General features: G+C 42.9%; 1 protein-coding gene and 1 long non-coding RNA gene across 4 annotated transcripts in view; one reads left to right on the top strand and one right to left on the bottom strand.

Moving 5' to 3' along the window:
• Positions 1–9,204: 9,204 nt before the first annotated feature.
• On the top strand, positions 9,205–20,613 carry LOC143488884 (uncharacterized). Of its 3 annotated transcripts, XR_013124566.1 has the most exons (3): positions 9,205–10,394; positions 19,016–19,122; positions 19,408–20,613. It is a non-coding gene; the product is annotated as an uncharacterized LOC143488884 (long non-coding RNA). The 3 variants fall into 3 exon arrangements; XR_013124567.1 differs by lacking the exon at positions 19,016–19,122; XR_013124565.1 differs by lacking the exon at positions 9,205–10,394 and having other exon boundaries at positions 18,660–19,122.
• The window catches only part of antxr1c (ANTXR cell adhesion molecule 1c), a 20,658-nt gene continuing 18,827 nt past the window's right edge, over positions 20,428–22,258 (bottom strand). Inside the window, exon 18 of the mRNA XM_076987840.1 lies at positions 20,428–22,154. Coding sequence (XP_076843955.1) covers positions 21,912–22,154 — 243 coding nt within the window. The 3' untranslated portion in view covers positions 20,428–21,911. The remainder of the gene's footprint in view (positions 22,155–22,258) is intronic.

Below are 22,258 nucleotides of genomic sequence, written 5' to 3'. Positions count from 1 at the left end.
ACTTCTTACAACCCAGGAAGGCATATCACCATAGATGCGCAACTTTTTCCAACTAAGACCCATTGCAGTTTTCTTCAGTACATTGCAAATAAACCTGACAAGTTGGGGATAAAGTTCTGGGTGGCATGTGACCTGAAATCTAAGTATGTATGCAACATCATCCCATCTCTTGGCAAAGACTCCAGTCGTCCCACGGGGGAAAGACTATCGGAAAATGTGGTGATGAAGCTGATGGAACCATTTATGGATGAAGGAAGAACTGTTACCACAGACAATTTTTTCACCTCATTGTCACTAGCACAACGATTGCTCGGCCGGAAGACCACCCTCCTTGGCACAGTAAACAAGATTCGTCATGAGCTTCCAGACTCTGCCAAAAAGACTTTGGATCATGAGGAATTCAGTACACAGGTGTTTTCAACCTCTGGTGCCACACTGACCGTTTATGCGCCCAAACGGAGAAAGACCGTCTGCATACTTAGTAGCATGCACAGTATGGTGGAGACTGGGGACACCCGAAAAAAAAAGCCTAACACTCTCACCGACTACAACAGCCTAAAATGTGGTGTGGATGTCATGGACCAGATGGTGCGAAAGTACACTGTACGTTCAGGAACACGGCGTTGGCCAGTCGCTGTGTTTTATAACATGATTGACATTGCAGCACTGAATGCATATGTGCTTTTTCAGGCATGCACTGGGGTAAAAGAGAGACGGTCAGACTTCTTGGTGAAGCTTGCCAGAGAACTTGCAGAGACTCATATGGCAGCCAAGGAGGTGTGTAAGGAAAACGTTCAGCAGCAACCACCCACACCTGACACAGGGAAAAGGGCATTGTGCCAGGTTAAGTGTTGCTGCAAGAATAACCATGCCACTAAGCGTTGTGTTTCTTGTAATAGGTTCACATGTGGCAGATGCAGAAAGGAGATGTTGTGGCAGTGCCAGGTGTGTTCAGACAATTTATAAGTGTGCTGAGACTATTGGGTTTTCATACCAGTCTGACAACAAGCAATGTAGCACAATACTGCACAATGACTGTATGTACATAGGCTTATTAACATAGTTTATTTTTCTGTATAGTTTACATTTCTATTCATGAATAATTTTGTTATCATATTGTTGCATGCTTATTTTATCTTTTATTACTTGCTTTACTACTATTTCATTGTACAGAGCAACATGTTTGTTTACTGTGCATGTACCAATAAACCTAACTTGAATCTAAATTTCTAGCAATGTTGACATTTTTTTGGCGAGGGGGGGTGTTGGGGTGGGGGTTCACCAACTTGTTGCTGAGAAGAGTGTAGATTGTAGTCCTTAGAGTCCTTAGAGTTACTTCTTGCAAATGTAATGGCCTCATTTACATAACACTGGAGGCAAGAAGGGCTATTCACAGGGCTATTCATCTACAGACATGATAGATAGATAGATAGATAGATAGATAGATAGATAGATAGATAGATAGATAGATAGATAGATAGATAGATAGATAGATAGATAGATAGATTAAAAATCATTAAAAAAAATTCAGTCAATGCAAACACTTTTTACTGGGGTGATTCCATCCTCTCAGTCCATGTGGGCCCCTAATGGGCCTGAAGGGGGAGTCAGATAGTGCCCATGTGAGCAGGTAACCTCAGGCCCCACTACAGGCCCCAGATAACTGCCCATAAGAGCCCTACATGTTGCTCATTCTGGTTCCATCCTTAGCCTTCAAAGTTGCACAGCAAGGCTCCTCAAAGTGGATTACATTTGGGCCTGTGTGGGACCAGTGGATCACTGTTCATAGAGGCCTCTGTGGGGCCAGTGGATCACTGCTCATATGGCCACCTGAATCTCAGCTTTGGCCCCATTTTCAGCCCACATGGGCTGTGCTAGAGGGGGACAAACACCAACTGTTTCAAACCCATGTGGTGTCCACACGGACAAGTTGACTGGGCCCTAGACCATGTAGAGCAAGAGTGGCCCCCAAGGTCAAGGGTTCCATTCAGATTGTGTGCCAGGTGATAAATGGGTAAGTTGCTCTGAATAAGAGCATTTGCCAAATGTTATAAGTTCAACTTTTTTTGTAAATGCACACAACATTATACTTGGAAACACAACAAAAAACACTGTGCACCACCAAACACTACATATGACCCATGTCTCAATTAAGTAAGATGGTGACAGTAATGGTGTAGACTGTTCTGGTGCTTCACAGTAGGGTGACCAGACGTCCTCTTTTTCCCGGACATGTCCTACTTTTGAGACCTAAAAAAATGTCCGGGGGGAATTTCAAAATCGTTGTTCGACTGCCTCAAACAGAATAAATGTACAGTGCAAAAGTGTTTACAAGCGAAAGCACATGTGTCCGCCGGTTCTATGGCAATGCCGAAATGAAAGTATACATTTACGGAGGAGTTAAAGAGAAAAAAAACGTTCGACACACCCCGCTCACCGTTTGACACACACACCATCCACCTTAAATCATTCACAGATACACCAATGACCCCCACCCAGCACAAAAGGTGTCCTCCTTTTCAGAAACCCAAATCTGGTCACCCTACTTCACAGCCTGAATGGTTTGAAAGACCAATGTATTCTCCAAGAATTAATGTCAGCACATCAGTTATATATAAAACAGCTGCATGCTCATACAAAAGAAATGCTGTATTTTACAATGGCCATATGAGAAACCTTTGAAATTCTGTGACGTGATGTGAACCAGGCCATTCAAAGACTGCTCACTGCTGTGCAGGGCTGCTTGGCAAAGTTAGAGAACACTTGGTTGAAGCTGATACAAAGAAGAGATGCTATTTACTAAAATTACATACTTGTTCATGAAAAACATTGATTGTTTAAACCTTTGCTTCAAGAAAATATGGTAATATAAAACGTGGTGTTTCATTATGGCTCAAATATTACATTTTGGTTGCAATTCATGCAGAAAATCAGGTCATGCCAAACAGCTTATATACACTGCTCAAAAAAATAAAGGGAACACTTAAACAACACAATATAACTCCAAGTTAACCACACTTCTGTGAAACCAACCTGTTCAGTTAGGAAGCAACGGAGACACACAATTAAGTAAGATGGTGACAGTAATGGTGTAGACTGTTCTGGTGCTTCACAGTAGGGTGACCAGACGTCCTCTTTTTCCCGGACATGTCCTACTTTTGAGACCTAAAAAAATGTCCGGGGGGAATTTCAAAATCGTTGTTCGACTGCCTCAAACAGAATAAATGTACAGTGCAAAAGTGTTTACAAGCGAAAGCACATGTGTCCGCCGGTTCTATGGCAATGCCGAAATGAAAGTATACATTTACGGAGGAGTTAAAGAGAAAAAAAACGTTCGACACACCCCGCTCACCGTTTGACACACACACCATCCACCTTAAATCATTCACAGATACACCAATGACCCCCACCCAGCACAAAAATTATTACTGCTCAAGGAACTCAGATAGAACTTGTTCCTACGTATAAATATCTAGGCATTTTAATTGATAGTTCTCTTTCTTTTACTGCTCAGATTCAGCAACTTGTTAAAAAATTAAAACTGAAGTTAGGTTTTTTCTTTCGAATAAAATCATGTCTCTCTTTTGAATCTAGAAAGAGACTGGTTTCTGCTACATTTATATCTGTATTAGATTACGGTGATGTTTTGTATATGCACGCCTCTTCTCAAAGCTTACAGTCTCTGGATACTGTCTATCACGGAGCTCTGAGGTTCATCACCAATTTTAAATCTCTTACACATCATTGTATGCTGTATGCACGTGTTGGATGGTCTTCGTTGTATGCTCGTAGAAAATATCATTGGTCTATTTTAGTTTATAAGTCTATTTTAGGTCTACTCCCATCCTACCTTCTGACCTATATCAGTCATAGGAGTATTGATTCTTACAATCTACGCTCCCAGAATCTTTTTTTATTGTCTGTTCCTAAAGTTAGAACTGAACTGGGAAAAAAAGCATTTAGGTTTGCAGCTCCATTTACTTGGAATGAGCTACAAAAAGACTTGAAACTTAAAGATCTGGTTTCTTTGGGCTCTTTTAAGAGGATGTTGAGCAACTTGGAGGTGGATGCTTCTAGTTGCAAATGTTTTGACTGATTAATTGATCTGACTTATTGTCTTGATTCTATGTTCTGATGTATTGAAAACTTGTTATTGTTTTTAAGTATGATTGTTTTTATTGTAAATTGTGAATGTACTGCTGCCTATCTTGGCCAGGACACTCTTGAAAAAGAGATTTTTAATCTCAATGAGGTTTTTCTGGTTAAATAAAGGTTAAATAAAAATAAAAAAAAATAAAAAAAGGTGTCCTCCTTTTCAGAAACCCAAATCTGGTCACCCTACTTCACAGTCTGAATGGTTTGAAAGACCAATGTATTCTCCAAGAATTAATGTCAGCACATCAGTTATATATAAAACAGCTGCATGCTCATACAAAAGAAATGCTGTATTTTACAATGGCCATATGAGAAACCTTTGAAATTCTGTGACGTGATGTGAACCAGGCCATTCAAAGACTGCTCACTGCTGTGCAGGGCTGCTTGGCAAAGTTAGAGAACACTTGGTTGAAGCTGATACAAAGAAGAGATGCTATTTACTAAAATTACATACTTGTTCATGAAAAACATTGATTGTTTAAACCTTTGCTTCAAGAAAATATGGTAATATAAAACGTGGTGTTTCATTATGGCTCAAATATTACATTTTGGTTGCAATTCATGCAGAAAATCAGGTCATGCCAAACAGCTTATATACACTGCTCAAAAAAATAAAGGGAACACTTAAACAACACAATATAACTCCAAGTCAACCACACTTCTGTGAAACCAACCTGTTCAGTTAGGAAGCAACACGGATTGTGAATCAATTTCACCTGCTGTTGTGCAAATGGAATAGACAACAGGTAGAAATGAGAGGCAATTAGCAAGACCCCCCCCCCCCCCCCCCTATAAAGGAGTGGTTCTGCAGGTGGGGACCACAGACCACTTCTCAGTACCTATGCTTTCCGGCTGATGTTTTGGTCACTTTTGAATGTTGGTGGTCCTTTCACACTCGTGGTAGCATGAGATGGACACTACAACCCACACAAGTGGCTCAGGTAGTGCAGCTCATCCAGGATGGCACATCAATACGAGCTGTGGCAAGAAGGTTTGCTGTGTCTGTCAGCGTAGTGTCCAGAGGCTGGAGGCGCTACCAGGAGACAGGCCAGTACACCAGGAGACGTGGAGGAGGCCGTAGGAGGGCAACAACCCAGCAGCAGGACCGCTACCTCCGCCTTTGTACAAGAAGGAACAGGAGGAGCACTGCCAGAGCCCTGCAAAATGACCTCCAGCAGGCCACAAATGTGCAGGTGTCTGCACAAACGGTTAGAAACCGCCTCCATGAGGATGGTATGAGGGCCCAACGTCCACAGATGGGGGTTGTGCTCACACCCCAACACCGTGCAGGACGCTTGGAATTTGCCAGAGAACACCAGGATTGACAAATTCACCACTGGCGCCTTGTGCTCTTCACAGATGAAAGCAGGTTCACACTGAGCACATGTGACAGACGTGATAGAGTCTGGAGACGCTGTGGAGAGCGATCTGCTGCCTGCAGCATCCTTCAGCATGACCGGTTTGGCAGTGGGTCAGTAATGGTGTGGGATGGAATTTCTTTGGAGGGCCGCACAGCCCTCCATGTGCTCACCAGAGGTAGCCTGACTGCCATTAGGTACCGAGATGAGATCCTCAGACCCCTTGTGAGATCATGCTGGTGCGGTTGGCCCTGGGTTCCTCCTAATGCAGGACAATGCTAGACCTCATATGGCTGGAGTGTGTCAGCAGTTCCTGCAAGATGAAGGCATTGAAGCTATGGACTGGCCCGCCCGTTCCCCAAACCTGAATCCGATTGAGCACATCTGGGACATCATGTCTCGCTCCATCCACCAACGTCACGTTGCACCACAGACTGTCCAGAAGTTGGCGGATGCTTTAGTCAAGGTCTGGAATTAGATCCTTCAGGAGACCATCCACCACCTCATCAGGAGCATGCCCAGGCGTAGTAGGGAGGTCATACAGGCACGTGGAGGCCACACACAATACTGAGCCTCATTTTGACTTTTTGTAATGTTTTAAGGACATTACATCAAAGTTAGATCAGCCTGTAGTGTGTTTTTCCACTTAAATTTTGTGTGTGGCTCCAAATCCAGGCCTCCATTGGTTAATTTTTTTTCTCGTCACCATTAAAGACCCTAATTTGACTCCATACTTCCGCTGTTTACACAAGGCAAACGAACGCAACATTCGACCGTGTCGCAAATGACCACCAGATGGCAGTGTGTACAAATGAAACGCAATGGATGTATGATTAGGTCAATTTTTTTGCTGATAACAGTGATAACATATTTTGTGTCTGTTCATTGCTTAGTAATTTTTACCTTTTTGTTGGACATTTAAGACAGGCATCTTTATTTATATGTACATCCTGAATGGGCTTAGGTGTGCTGACTTAGGCGACCTGGAAAGAATTTCTACTTATTATTTTTCAATCCTACTTTTAAACATAAATCCTAAAATAATCCCACTCGGGTCCTATGATATTACTCTGGTAATGAAAAGCTGTGATCGTAGATGACCAGGCTATAAGACTTATTGTATTGCATATAACAGTCAGGGACATTGGAAGGAATTCAGAAATGACCGTGTGTTTTCATAGATTTACGTGGTGTTTGGGGATGAGGATGAGGCAGGACTGGTCTTTTATGGTGAGGGGACAACGGGCTGTGGTGCATGACTCTGCTGAGGGGTTCTGGGTAACTGGCTTCTGTAAATAAACGAGGAAGCATGCAGATATTAGCAGTTGCACAAAGAAAATGCTTATGGGAGTGGGAACAGAGCGCTGTGGTTCCTTCCCAAGCTCAACATTATTTAACCAGCTCCGACTCAGACAACAGCTCTGCTCCTTCCCATCGGTGCGGTTCAGGGTGAGCGAGGAGGCTTGAGGTTAGAAAATGCCGGCTAGGCAGTGTGGCCACCGAGGCCAGAAGAGGTCAAAAAGTCTCAGGCGTGAAGAAGATGATGACGAAGGCTGGGAGAAATCCCCCCCGCCCCCACTCCCAGGAGGGGTGGAAGGGGGAGGAATGGAGGGCCGCAAGGTTCAATGAGACATTCATGGGTCTCTGGGTAGACGCCATGCTGTACGCCGCCGGGAGCAAACAGGCAGGGGGCTGAATGTCTGGGGGAAAAGGCATCTATTGAGGCACTTTCACAAGGGGCCAAGTGTTTGTGGTGTGGCCTGTGTGTAGAAGTGTGTGTGTGTGTGTGTGTGTGTGAGAGAGAGAGAGAGAGAGAGAAAGAGAGATAAAGAGAGAAAGGGGACTGAGAGAGATGGAATGGATACATCACTGAATTATTTATCTGCCCTAGTATATGAGGCAACAAATTCATGAGAAACTGACAAGTTTTCTATTAAAATAGCTGTGAGTATATATTTGCGACATATTGAGTCAATTTATAGTTTCATTTGAGTCAACATGTTTGATGTTTCATTTTTATATTTTATTTCTTCTTTCCTAAAAACATGCAAGGCTGAGACAGGAAGCCTGCGTCACCGGCATACTACGGCAGTTCCCAGAAAACCCCTCTTTGCATCAGTTGACAGGATTAGTTTCCTCTCTTGAAATTGTGACCATCTTCCCTGCCCATGCTCTTGAAAAGCCCAGTGCTCTTGAAAAGCCTCTCAACTTGAGTCAGCTGTCTGTGTGGGGCCGTCTGTGTGAGGATGTCTGTGTGAGGATGTCTGTGTGGGGCCGTCTGAGTGAGGATGTCTGTGTGGGGCCGTCTGTGTTAGGATGTCTGTGTGGGGCTGTCTGTGTGAGGATGTCTATGTGAGGATGTCTGTGTGGGGCTGTCTGTGTGAGGATGTCTGTGTGAGGATATCTGTGTGGGGATGTCTGTGTGAGGAGGATGTCTATGTGGGGCTGTCTTTGTGAGGATATCTGGGAGGGGCCGTCTGTGTGAGGAGGTCTGTGTGAGGATGTCTGTGTGGGGCCATCTGAGTGGGGATGTCTGTGTGGGGCCGTCTGTGTGAGGATGTCTGTGTGGGGCTGTCTGTGTGAGGATGTCTATGTGGGGCTGTCTGTGTGAGGATGTCTATGTGAGGGTATCTGTGTGGGGATGTCTGTGTGAGGATGTCTGTGTGGGGATGTCTGTGTGAGGATGTCTGTGTGGGGCCGTCTGTGTGAGGATGTCTGTGTGAGGATATTTGTGTGGGGATGTCTGTGTGAGGATGTCTGGGAGGGGCCGTCTGTGTGAGGATGTCTGTGTGAGGATGTCTATGTGGGGCTGTCTGTGTGAGGATGTCTGTGTGGGGCCGTCTGTGTGAGGATGTCTGTGTGGGGATGTCTGTGTGAGGATGTCTATGTGGGGCTGTCGGTGTGAGGATGTCTGGGAGGGGCCGTCTGTGTGAGGATGTCTGTGTGAGGATGTCTGTGACTGGTTTGACTGGTCTATCAGGGCTGGACTGGTTTGACTGGTCTGGCGTATCAGGACTGTTGGGACAGGCTGTGGCCCCAGCTACTGCTTCCCTCAGTGGAGCAGCCTCCTTGCCGTCCAGACAGGTTCATGAGAAGAGGCCAGCTGCTTCGTTCTCTGGGACGAAAAAGGGCTTTTGAGGACACAGCTGCCGATGGGGAAGTGCTGAGAGTGTGTATGTGTGAGAGAAAGAAACGACTTTGCCAGTAATGTTGATGGTTGAAAGTGGAAGCTGTTAGGGTTGGTCAATATAACACATCATGACATATAAACATAAATAATACATACATGGAAAGAGATGTAGTGGAGACAGCTAAACGCCATTTCACTGTGACACCCAAAATGGAATCCTTTCCCACTGAACTGAGAAACTGACTCACATCTCTTTGGTTGCATGTAAATTTAAAGACTGATTCTTTACACAGTAACAGGCCCCAAAGGACCCACATCCATAGTGGTGTTTACCTCCCAAAAGCATACAATGCTGACCTTATGATCTCCTGAGCTTGGGAGAGAGGCCATCTAAGAGAGGCTGGTCAAAACCAACCTTCGTCGAAGGACACTGGGACCACAGTCAGGAAGGACCATAAAACTCTAAATTCCAACCTTATCTGATCTCCCACAGTTTAAACCCACTCTATGTCATGTGTTATAATCCAGAGCTGAAGATACAAATATTTCAGAGGTCTCTGTAACTCCAAATCTGAACTGTACACAGAATTGGGATTCAGCCTACAGGAACCAGCTCGGCGAATGCAGTCTAGAGACACCGAACTTGACTACCTTCCATACAAGGAAAGATTAATTATTCTTGAAACCAGTATTCAGCATTCCAGCCTTAAGAACAAAGGACCACAAGACCATTTAAATGTGAACACTGTGCCATGTGGTTGATATAAAGACACAACTTATGATCTTTCATGTATTCAGTATTAAGTGATCTTATTAGAATACGTGTTACTGTATAAACACACCACATTGATGCATATCTATGTATTAGTTTGTATGTTACTCATCGAATGTAATCATTCTCATGTGTACGTATGTGACCTCACATTTATGCCTGTCTGTGCATTATGTCATTTGTTGTCCAAAAGTGGAAATTGAGAATGGCTCAAGGTGTAGACTAATAGAACCAAGTTAGTTCTTGTTTAGGCAGAGTATGTAAGACAATTTATTTAGGATTAGTTCACTTTGTCTTCGAATTGTGTTAATCTGTCTTCTTTGGTTAAGTCATTAACTAGACCTGTAAAGACGGGCACTCCTCGCTCTCCCCCTCTCTCTCTCTCTCTTTCTCTCCCCTGTCTGGGCAGAGGTCATGAATATTCATTAATAAAGGCCAATGGTCAATGGCCTGATGAACATGAAAGCGCCTTACAATTACGCCCCTAAAACTTGTTTTAAAAGCCCTAGCTCGAAGCGAAACAATGAGCTTGGCAGCCTGGTAATTTGGGAAGACTTGGAGAACTTCGCCAGAGTCGCCGAGACTCAAAGACTCGAACACGCCAAACCATTGCGACTGTTCGCTGGACTCACGCCGAACACCGCAGTGTCCAGAAGAGCGATGCCAAGAAACCGCAACTAACGCTCTCACCGAGTCCAACAGAAGATTCTTCTTTATTTTCTTTTATTTTCTTTATTCTACGTTTCGTCGTCAAAAGTACTTTTATTTCGTCTAGTCGTTCAAGTCAAGCTCATCTTCTTTCTCAGTCAAGTCATCTGCACAAGTTTGTCTGCGCCCTCAAGCTTCGACTGTGACGTCACCGCTAAGCCTCCGCGACCCGAGCCGTCTCACGTGACCTGCTCCGCAGACCTTAGCCGCCTCAAGAAACGAACCGTGAACGCACACCGGTTGGTCCGCGTAACCACGTCTCTCCTTCGAAGTAAGACGCTCAGTTCATATGCTGTTTTGGGGTTGCCAGCTGCTATTTCTCCCGGAGTCCAAAATAGTAAATACTGTTACCATTAACCTGCCCAAACTTCCTCTTTCTTCTTTTCTATTCTCTCTCTAAAGACCTCGTGTCCGTCCCTGGGTCCTACGCTAGTTAGGCAAGCCTTAGGATAGTTAAATAAATAAATCTCATGATCCGACAGTTGTTTATCACTCGCTATTGTTGTTTAATTTTATATTCTTTGTTGTTCACTATTATATCCCTGGTTTAAATTAGTAGATTCACATATAGGTTTAGTTTCAATTTGAGCCAAATCATTCATATGCTTTGTATCAATTGTAATATTAACCATTTAATAAATGTGGACATTTATTCATCTGGTCACGGTGGTAAATGCATATTTTGGTCGATGGTATTAGGTCACTGCGCGGAACCAGAACTTAACCCTTTAGTAATGAGACTGATCAAACCATATTCCACCTAACTCCGTTATCACAATACTGGTTCCTGAGCAATCAGGATGGTGCCCCGTTCATAATCCATAAACTAACATATGTATCCGCTACAGAGACCTGGTCATGAGTTCTGAGTGCTCGCTGTACGGATCGGCTTTTGACCATAGACATCATGTAGGGAGGGGCTAGTCTATTTTTGGCTTTGTAAGCAAGAAATTGTGTGAACCCAACCCTATAGTATGCCTATAGTGTGAATCATAAAAAAATTGTGTCTTGGCAAAAGTGTGTAAATCACAGTTACTATAAATTGAGGAACTGATGATGTAAGTGACTACACTCACTCCCTAAACTGTCTGTCTGATCACCCATTTCGACAGAGAAAATGTCAACCACTGATGTTTATTTTTAATCCAGCTGTATTTAGTTTCAAATGTTATTTTGTATCTGTAAATGAGGTCTGGACCTTGACGACCTTATAGCTATGCTTATAGGCATGTTAATAGGTTTGAAAAATGTGTTTCCACATTATAAGGTGTTTCATTTTGATAATCTGAAATACATGCAACTTTTTACAAGGATCTAAACATGCATCTAAACACTACATCAGTATCTAATCTCTACATCAGTATCTAAACACTACATCAGTATCTAATCTCTACATCAGTATCTAAACACTAAATCAGTATTTAATCTCTACACCAGTATCTAATCTCTACATCAGTATCTAAACACTACATCAGTATCTAAACACTACATCAGTATCTAATCTCTACATCAGTATCTAAACACTACATCAGTATCTAAACACTACATCAGTATCTAATCTCTACATCAGTATCTAAACACTACATCAGTATCTAATCTCTACATCAGTATCTAAACACTACATCAGTATCTAATCTCTACATCAGTATCTAAACACTACATCAGTATCTAAACACTACATCAGTATCTAATCTCTACATCAGTATCTAAACACTACATCAGTATCTAAACACAACATCAGCATTTAATCTCTACATCAGTATCCAAACACTACATCAGTAGGCCTATCTAATTTCTACACCCACTTCTAAACACTACATTAGCAGTGATGTCAGTAACGCGTTACTTAGTAACGCGTTACTCTAATCTTACCACTTTTTTCGGTAACGAGTAATATAACGCGCTACTATTTCCAGTCCAGTAATCAGATTAAAGTTACTTACCAAATAATGTGCGTTACTATTTATATTTTCCCTAGTAAAATATATATGTTTGCTTTCTTCTTGGCTCAGTTCTACTTTTGCGTCTGACCGTAGCGCTCGACTCCGCACGCTGCGCGCGACCCTGTGAGAGCGCGAGCACGTTTTACAAGTCATTTTTTGCAGTGTCCTCCCGTAACGATATGTGGTAGTATAAAGAAACACCCCTCAAAAACAGGGGAAGGAACATTTACCTGATGAATTTTAATGTTGCTTTGTGTTCCACGTTTGAAAAGTGCTGGAATTTTGACTAACGTCGCCTACTTTGAAATGCTTGAAATTGTAATGGTATTTCGTTTCACAAGCTGTCTGACTGAACTGGGGTGGGTTTCCCGAAACGTTCGTAGCTTCATACGAGGTTACGAAGTACTTGGCGCTACGAACGTTTCGGGAAACCCACCCAGTTCGCTTGTATTACGTTTACAAATAAATTTACAAATAATACCGCGCAGCTACACAAACGTAATGTCAGGAGATACTGTAGCGACTCCTACTCCTCACGGCGAGTCTTGCCCTTTAAGTGACGCTGGGGGGGGGGGGGGGGGGGGGGTGGGGGGGGGGTTGCGCGCCAGGGTTGCGTTATCAATAAAGTTTCCCTCCTCGGGATTTTTGGATTAAGCAGTTTCTGCCTCGGTTACCGAACCTGCTTCAATACATTGTTACTGTTAAAAATGCACTTCCAATAAAGTGAGTATTGGAAAATTTTATTTTGCTGCTGAATGTAACTACTAAAGTAACTTGTAATCTAACGTAGTTACTTTTAAAATCAAGTAATATGTAACGTAACTAAGTTACTTTTAAAAGGAGTAATCAGTAATCAGTAATCGGATTACTTTCTCAAGGTAACTTAGCCATCACTGTACATTAGTATTTATTCACTTCATCAACATCTAAACACTACATCAGTATCTAGTCTCTACATCAGTATGTAAATACTACATCAGTATCTAAACACTACATCAGTATCTAATCTCTACATCAGCATCTAAACACTACATTAGTATCTATTCACTGCATCAACATCTAAACACTACATTAGTATCTAGATATTACATCAGCATCTAATCTCTACATCAGTATCTATTCACTGCATCAGCTTCTACACCTTTTCTCAGCTTCTCAAGTGTATGAGAGATACTTTTATGTCCATTTTTGTTTGTTTGTATGATATGCTAATAATTAACATGGTATAAACACATTTCTAAAGTTGCAATAAATGTGGCTGTGAAGCATCTTTAGAGTGATAGATTACTCAGTTAAGACCAGTTTACTTTCTTAATTGGCCTACAGTTCTAGTAATAGTAGTTAATATGTTCATTTACATTTACATTTACATTTAGCAGATGCTCTTATCCAGAGTGACTTATAAAGTGCTTTGCATCTGACCACAGAATTCATCCTAGGCAATAGTACGGATAGGCCAGAATTCAAGATACCCTTGAGTCAGACTACTACTAATCTACAAGAAGCACAAATAACCACGGACAGACATACAATTTAGGAACAATGGCAAGTGCTATCTGCTGAGGTAGTGCTCTGTTAAGAACTCAACAAACAGGTCTTCAGTCTACGTTTGAAGACAGCAATAGACTCTGCAGTCCGAGCAGCTAATGAAAGATCGTTCCTCCATCTTGGAGCCAGGACGGAGAATAATCTAGAGCTTTGTCTTCCATGAGACTTTAAGGAGTCGAGCCAAGCTTGAGGTTCTGAGTGCTCGCTGTACGGATTGGCTTTTGACTATGGACATCATGTTGGTAGGGGCTAGTCTGTTTTTGGCTTTGTAAGCAAGCATGAAGGTTTTATGTCTGATGCATGCTGCTACTGGAAGCCAGTGAAGAGAGCGTAGCAGAGGAGTCACATGTGAGAACTTGGGGAGATTGAAGACCAGTCGTGCTGCAGCATTCTGAATTAATTGTAGAGGTCTGATGACCTCTTAATGATTATTATTGTTATATTGTTCATTACCCCCCCCCCCCCCTCTCTGTATCTCACCACTCTGTTTTCCTTTCCACAAGACACTTCTCTCTCTAAGCTGATTGCCAGGTCTGGTTGTTTACTTGGGAAGCTTAAAAAAAGTCCTACTGGTAATGATATGTGCCTAACTGCCTAATCCAGTAATGACTGTTCTCAGTAGTGTTAAATTATTGCATTCCTGTCCTCACCAATCATCAAGTCTTGACATCAACATCTTCACGAAACTCAAATGGAGGTGGTACTGATGTCTGTTACCATATAATAACTGGTTTAATTAGACACCAACCAGGTGTAATATATACTGTAATATGTCCTATTATACTGCCAACACCAGGATGGAAAAACTCCCAATCTTAATGTGTTTAGGGCTCCACTGCAGCACATCCAACTGCTGCCTCTGCTTTGAAGATCTGGGATTTGCCTTATTTTTTGTGTTAAATGCAGCATTCTTTGGCCACGCCTCTTTTTCTGCTCATTGTGGGGTGGGCAGCAGTACTTGACTGACACTTCCTTTGTGGTTTTAATGCAATGGCCATCATCTGTTCTGCATTAGGAGGTTCTTCATGTTCTTTCTCTGCATTCTCTTTCCACCCATTTCAGGCTGTATTTGCTTATTAGGTGCAATACACTGAAATCCTTACATAATACCTACAATTACATAAATATCAGCAATGCTTGCTCCGTATTTAACCAGATGAAGTTGATGCATAATTCCACAAGGGAGCATGGCACAAGCAAAGATGTGTCTGCTATACTCACAAAAGAAATCCCAATTGTAATGGCTAGTATGTCAAAGGAAGGAAAACCCCAGTAGACAGATATCCTTGCTGTGGACTGTTCAAGGATTGCCCCTCAAAGGATATTTCCCCCTAGACCCTTGATGGAGTATGCTTGTGTGTGTGTGTGTGTGTGTGTGTGTGTGTGTGTGTGTGTGTGTGTGTGTGTGTGTGTCTGTGTGTCTGTGTGTCTGTGTGTGTTGGTGTGTTTTCCTTGTGATCAGACTAAGCCCACATTCTTTCAACAGTCTGTGGTTGCTTTCTCACATACAGCAGAAAGAAAGAGAAAAATCGTAACCACATTTTGACCAGCACGGCACCATTTCCTAAAATGCCTGTTGAAGGCTTGAATCTCCAGTGACTGTGAATTCCAGTAGTGTAGCTACCTCTACAAATCACCTTTCGCACTCTGTCCTTTCACCTTTACCCTCCCTACCCCTTGTTTGTCTCTTCTGTGCTAAGACTCCACAAACTGTGAGCCCTATACTGATCTGCAATCAGATTCCATGCATAATTTTCCATTCCTCAAACCTTTACAGGCAGAAAGATTCAGTTCTCGCAGTGCTGAGAGCAGGACTGGTTGCCCCACATATGGAACACGCAGTGCAGTTTGGCTCCTTGCTCAAAAAAAAGCATCAGCATAATCGCAGCTTAGCGGCACGGGAACCGGGGGCTTTGCCATACGTGCCGCCCACAGGACTCTGGAGGTCTGGCTGTGGGGGGAGAAGAAGGGGGAGGAGAGGCAGCAAGGCACGGAGAGGGTCGGGGGTGTGGGGGGGAGGTGACAGAGGAGGTTGCCACGTTAGCAGCCCCAGCACACATGCCATGCGTTATATAACTACCTTACTGTAACTTCTTTGCTTTGAGTTGCCTATTGCACCCTTTACTGCTCTGTAGGGTGATGTTTCAACAGTGTGACAATGTAGTGGGCCAAGCATTAATGATTTCCCGACACGCCGTTCACACACGGCTGGGTTGGCTGTGTGAGACTGAGGGCACTCCTGTGAGAACTTTGGGCTGCTTCATAGAAAACTACACTGCTAGCTTGCATCACTCCTGTTTTTTCCTTCTAGCATGAAACAGAATTGGATCTTTTCAGTCTGTTCCTTGGAACGTGTGTTTAGGCTTCACTTACAGAGAGATTTCATTCCAAGTTAAATGAATTTCTCAGATAACAACTCCATGCTAGTGAAGGGACACAACACAACACTAATGATTCAACCACAAATGTTGATTCAAAACACAAAAAGAAAGTATTTATAGGCAGGACTATCAACCAGAAATGTTCTTTTTTGTGAGGACAATGTTTCCATTTTTCAGACAGTGAAAAAGAAAAAAAAATGTGTGCAATTACCAAGACTGGATTCATGACAAAGCCTTCATCCTCACAACCTTCATCCTCACAACCTTCATCCTCAAAGCCTTCATCCTCACAACCTTCATCCTCAAAGCCTTCATCCTCACAACCTTCATCCTCACAACCTTCATCCACAAAGCCTTCATCCTCACAACCTTCATCCTCACAACCTTCATCCTCAAAGCCTTCATCCACAAAGCCTTCATCCTCACAACCTTCATCCTCACAACCTTCATCCTCAAAGCCTTCATCCTCACAACCTTCATCCACAAAGCCTTCATCCTCACAACCTTCATCCTCACAACCTTCATCCTCAAAGCCTTCATCCTCACAACCTTCATCCACAAAGCCTTCATCCTCACAACCTTCATCCTCACAACCTTCATCCTCAAAGCCTTCATCCTCACAACCTTCATCCTCAAAGCCTTCATCCTCACAACCTTGATCCACATAGCCTTCATCCTCTGCATTCAGAAGCCTAGTAATATGCCTCTCTCTCTCTCTCTCTCTCTCTCTCTCTCTCTCTCTCTCTCTCTCTCTCTCTGGTTGTGTAAACGCCTTGCGCTGTGTCCTCGGAAGGCTTTGGCAAGCTGTACCCAGAGAAACATCTGTGTTTTTGAATATTACCTTGGAGACAAGGGCACGCAAACAGTTCGAGTCAGAACAGAGCGGCAACGGCAGAGATGACTCGGTCAGGAAGGTTCCGGCAGGGGCAACGACGCAAGAGTGGCGGGGAAACTGGAGCTGTCAGCACATTTCGACAACTTGGGGTTTTGGAGGCTAAAAAAATCTCCCCGACTCCTCATGGACATGGTGGCAGACTGCGTATAAACAAAAGAGAGGGGAATTTACAGCTCTGGCTGTGGTGTCACCACAGAGGCTGGAGACAGGACTGAGAGATTGAAATCTGAAACCAGAGAGAGTTTCTCAAGTTTCATTGCTGTTTTCAACAAAGCACACCTCATTCAAGTAGTCATGTGGTCTTCCATATCTGTCATTATGTCTCAAGTACAAACACATTGTAGTAGTACGCGTGGCTGGATGCTGCTACGTACCACAGCTCCCAGTGTACACGACGAGGGCTCTGCGGTTGCAGTGTAGACGATTGGCCAGTTGTTCTGAGATCTTTATGTGTGAAGCTGCATGGCAGGTAGATAGTGCCACTGGAGTGAGTGTGTTTGCATGCTGTGAGTTATGCTTAGAAAGCATGTGGTGGAGTTGATGGAATTTGGTGTTGAGAAGCAAGGCCAAACCACACTTCATCTCTCTCTGTCTGTCTTTCTCTCTGTGTCTCTCTATCCCTCTCTCTCCTTCTGTCTTCCTCTATGCTCCCAGATACATCAATTTCTGTAGTTACAGAAGGAAAAAATGAGATGCCATAGCTAATATGTAGCTCATATTCTCATTGTGCTATTTTGGCTCTATCACAGTGGCTTAAAATATGCAGAGAAGCTAACATGCCGTTCTACTGTCAGTGGGTTGTGGGTTGGGCTCCACCAGGAGGTCTGAAGAACAGCACTTTGACATAGAAGCTGCTGGTAGATGTTCTAAAATGTGTTAAAACACCTATGTGACTTTCAATGTGACTTTCCGTACTTGAATATACTAATAGTTTAAACAAAAATAAACAATCATCATTCCTGAATGCAGCTTGTTTACAAGGCATTGGGGAGATGCCCATTTTCAGATGCCCATATTGTCCATGCTGAAATCATTTCAGTATAAACACAACCTGGTAGCTGAGAAAGAGTCATGCTTCCTTCTTGCTGTGATCTTCTTTTCGAAGTGCACTGGAAACCACCTTGTGGTTTCCTGTTTAAAAAAATGACCCTTTCCCACTCATATTCATGTGGGCACGAAGAGTCCAGTAACTTTATAACTTGTAACCTCACAGTCCAGATTTAGTACGTTTAATTTGATTACTGCACTGTCCATGAGTCAATAAGGAGAGAAGCGGGAGGGTTTATGCAAAGCAGCGCTACGTATATTTGCCTGAATATGTAAAGATGCATGACATTGCATGAAAAGGGAAAGTCTTCACTGGAGTGACCATAGGCAGATCAGGCTTGCAGCTGCTGTGAAGGGTCAGAGAGGACATTCTTCTGATCGGCTGCTCGGACCTGTGGACAGTAAGTCTATTGTTTCAGGCAGGGGTGTGTGCATGTGAGACTGGGCTGTCTGTGTGTTCAAGTCTTTAGAGGTGTGATCCCCAAAAAAGGTTGAGGACAGAGTGCATACTGTACATAGAGAAATCAAATGTAGTGGAAAAATACAGGCACAAACTCACATAGAGTTTGATCATTTTTTGAGCATTCAGGAAGGAATTGAATCTAGTATTAAAGGCTTCTTTTGATCAACTTCCACTACTCTACACACACACACACACACACACACACACACACACACACACACACACACACACACACATATATATATATATATATATATATATATATATATGAGGCTACAACAAGCAGGATCTCAGACACAGGCTGTGAAAAAATGCCCCTGAGACAATGCAGCATATAACAGCGGGATGCAAGATGCTAGTGAGCATAGTGCACATGGAACAGCATAGCCAAGTGGCGCCACAGTATACAGAAACATCTGTGCTGAGAACAGGCTGGAAGTTCCAAGGTCAAAGCTGGACACTCCAGTCCAGGTACTAACTGACAAAACTGGCTAACGAACTGGACATAGTAGTGATGAACAAACAGAAGAGGGCCGTAGTGATGGGAACGTCATGAACATGGAATGTGAAAAGCTTGAGAAATACCAAAGGGCTAAGAGAAGGTCTCTCCTCAAGGCCCTGGGTTATCAGTGGAGAAATACCAAAGGGCTGAGAGAAGACCCTCAACTTCAGACCCTGGGTTCTCACGTGACAACTCTTGGATCACTCCAATTGACTTTGGGGTAATCATGCTGCTCATGTTGCTACCTTCACTTGCTCATGCATGTTCCTCTAGGAAGATTCTGTCCTGCAGTTCCCCTGCCCTTCTTTCACAATGTAGCTGCATGGCTTGGTTTGAACTTCCCAAAGTTCTCCTCTTACTTGTCCCATTTCCCTGTGTTCCCATCCCCAGCTCTCTGTAGCAGCTCATGTCAAATTTAGCACACCAAAGCTTGTCTGCATAGCCAAAACACATCCAGCTGTCATGTTCACTAATTACTTCCTGTTCTGTACCACACTGCCTTCAGGTCTCTATCGGGTTCGACTTGAACCACCGTCATTCAAGACGCTAAGAAGAAATGCATCAATACTCTTCTGTCCTGGCACCCAGGTGGTGGAACAAACATCCACTGGTTATCCGTCCAGCTAAGACAATGCCTATCTTTAAATGAAAACTAAACACTTCTGCTTACATTCCCATTTTAGCCAGGGCGGGCACCAGCATGTTTATGCTATCATGAGGATGTCTATTTGTTAAAGACTACAAAACACATCTGACAAATCTGGACAACATCTGGACAACAACATCTGACAAATATTGTATTTGTAAAAAGCTGTAAATGTAAATATAAACCCTCTTACCTGTTACGAGTGAATATCTGCTTTACCACAGGGGTCTTTTGAACTTCTGGTCTGGTTATCATTGAATACTTTGCTGTTATTACCTATGCTGTCTGACTACCAATGTAACTAATGAGATATGACATTTAGACATACATAAGGATTAAATGCATAAATGCTCGTCATGGATCTTGCTTGTTAGGATCATTGTTTTACATTGCTGGGCTTTTCTGTGAAAGCCGAGTCTGAGTTCCCTTCACTGAGACACCACTGTACAAACCAATAAGAACACAGGTGGTAAGTAGATCCAGTTTGTACCAGCTGGAGAAGCACTCAGGTAGACTATATGTCTTCTGTAAAGGGATGTGTCCTAATCTTGAACCTAGAAAGACTGCTTTAGTTTTTTGTTCTTAAAACAATATTATAGGTTTTGTTCTAAAAAACAAACAGAATATATATTCCTTCAGTGTGACAGTGTTATGTGGTTAGCACTGGAGACAAATTCTTGAGCAAAGAATATACAGCACTTTTGACAACAGCCGTCATCACAAAACAGCCCAGACATGTCCGACATGTCACCATTGGCTTGGAGTTGGACTCGGACATGGTTAAGCTGCTTTATGACAACAGCTATACAAAAGTGCTATATATACAATTTAACAGCTTAACAACTTAATGATGTCAATGAAGACCATCAAACCAAAATGAAAGCTTGGAAGGTGACCTTTATTAATAGTGTATAAACAGGAAACAATTTATGCGCCTTTCACTAGATGCAATAATACTGTTGGTAATAGGCAATACTAAGACGAAAGACAGTATTACACTCTGTTATTTATTACTCCTGTATCATGTAGTACAGCTTACACTGTTTCAAATGACTACAATAAACATGGGGTGCACTAATGAATTTCAGATTACTTCATTATAAGGTTCATAATGAATTATACCATTTTATCCATCATTTCATTGCCAATGACATTGTGTATTCAGTTAACTGATTTCATTAAAAATTATGCATGGAACTGCTTCCTTCCAAACAATACAAGGAAAATGAACATGTTTTACAAGGAAAGCACATGTAGTGACACTGCAAAATAACGTACAAAAACCATAATAAAAGGGGAAAAAAGGTCAAGAGTTTGTCTGTAGATCATTACATGCACAGTATCCTTCCTTTTACAGAGGACACCTTGTCATATTCAAGTAACTTACTCTAGCTGGGGGATAATAAATTAGATACTGTGAACTGCCCTGCAGTTGTGATGTGTCTGATGATGCAACAGAGAAGGAAGCCAAGGCTGAGTATCAGAATACAGTACAGTTGGGGAAATACAGAACATTTATGATTCAAAATATTGCCCTGACTGAATACATAAAGAGGATTTTACAATCAAATGAAAAAAGCAAAGACTCTGAATTGAACAAAGCTATAACGGGACCTTTCTGGAACTTTCCATACCTACAATTACTCATCACAGACAGCAAATCTGTACACATTCTGCCAAAACAAAACAAAAAAGTATTTGCGATGTACCAAAAGCGTCAGACTAGCAAATGTTTTGATAAATACATATATCAAAGTTTTGCAAAAACACCACCTTTGGACAACTGCAACTTGCATTATTCTTGCGTCTTCCTAACGCGCAACACCTGTTGATCATTGGTCAACAGGCTTCGGTGATGTTGCAGGATAAGAGGCTATAACCTGAGAGCACTCAATCAACCCATTTCTGAAAACATGGCGTGTTAAATTGAAGTCCAAAATGGTTGAATGTGTTAATTTCATGTCCCATCCAAATAAACCCCACAATGAAGTACTTTCATGGTTGACAGCGGTTTAAATCAATCAGAGAGGACTGTTATATAGCTGACAGATGATTAAAAAAAACTGGGATCTTTCACCTACTCTAAGGCAAAAAACATTCTCTATACTGTATTTGCTGCTTGTGGTGTGTTCAGTAGTTGATATTAGCATCTTTCCCTTATTGCATGCTTTTTATTTTGATATTGTTACAATATTTTTTGCTGTCCAGCAACAAACCACATAGAAGAGGCTACCATCTAACTCTGACACTGATAAATACAACTTTTGTTTTATTTTATGTGTCTTCTTCTTTAGAGAGAGGAGCATCTTTTGGCTGGATAAGTGAACTGCACCGAGTCGTGCTGGTGGTCTTCAGGTTGGATCTCAGGGTCTGGGAGGGGGCCGTGCGGGTGGGGGGCACGGGGGCCCAGGAGGTGCCCGGGCAGGAGGCGGACCCGGGACCGCTTGTGCCTGGGGTGGTCCTTTTGGGGGTGGAGACTGCGGAGGTGGTACCACTGGGGCGTTTGGGGTGGGGCGATAGTCCGGCGGAGGAGGCGGAGGGCTGTGGGTGCTCGCTGAGGTCTTCGCCGCTTCCTCTTTCACGCGAGTGAAGTTAATGCAGCGACCCTGAGGGGGCGGGGCAACACAGAACGAACGCCACAATGTTAGTGAGGTATTGCCCTCTGCTTTAAGTGGCTGTATTCCAGCACGCACTTATCGACCTGATATAT

Source organism: Brachyhypopomus gauderio, unplaced genomic scaffold (assembly GCF_052324685.1).
Source record: "Brachyhypopomus gauderio isolate BG-103 unplaced genomic scaffold, BGAUD_0.2 sc57, whole genome shotgun sequence".
In the NCBI taxonomy this organism is placed as follows: Eukaryota; Metazoa; Chordata; class Actinopteri; order Gymnotiformes; family Hypopomidae; genus Brachyhypopomus; species Brachyhypopomus gauderio.
The sequence above is the reverse complement of the archived record's forward strand: the minus strand, read 5'-3'. Positions and strand labels throughout refer to the sequence as shown.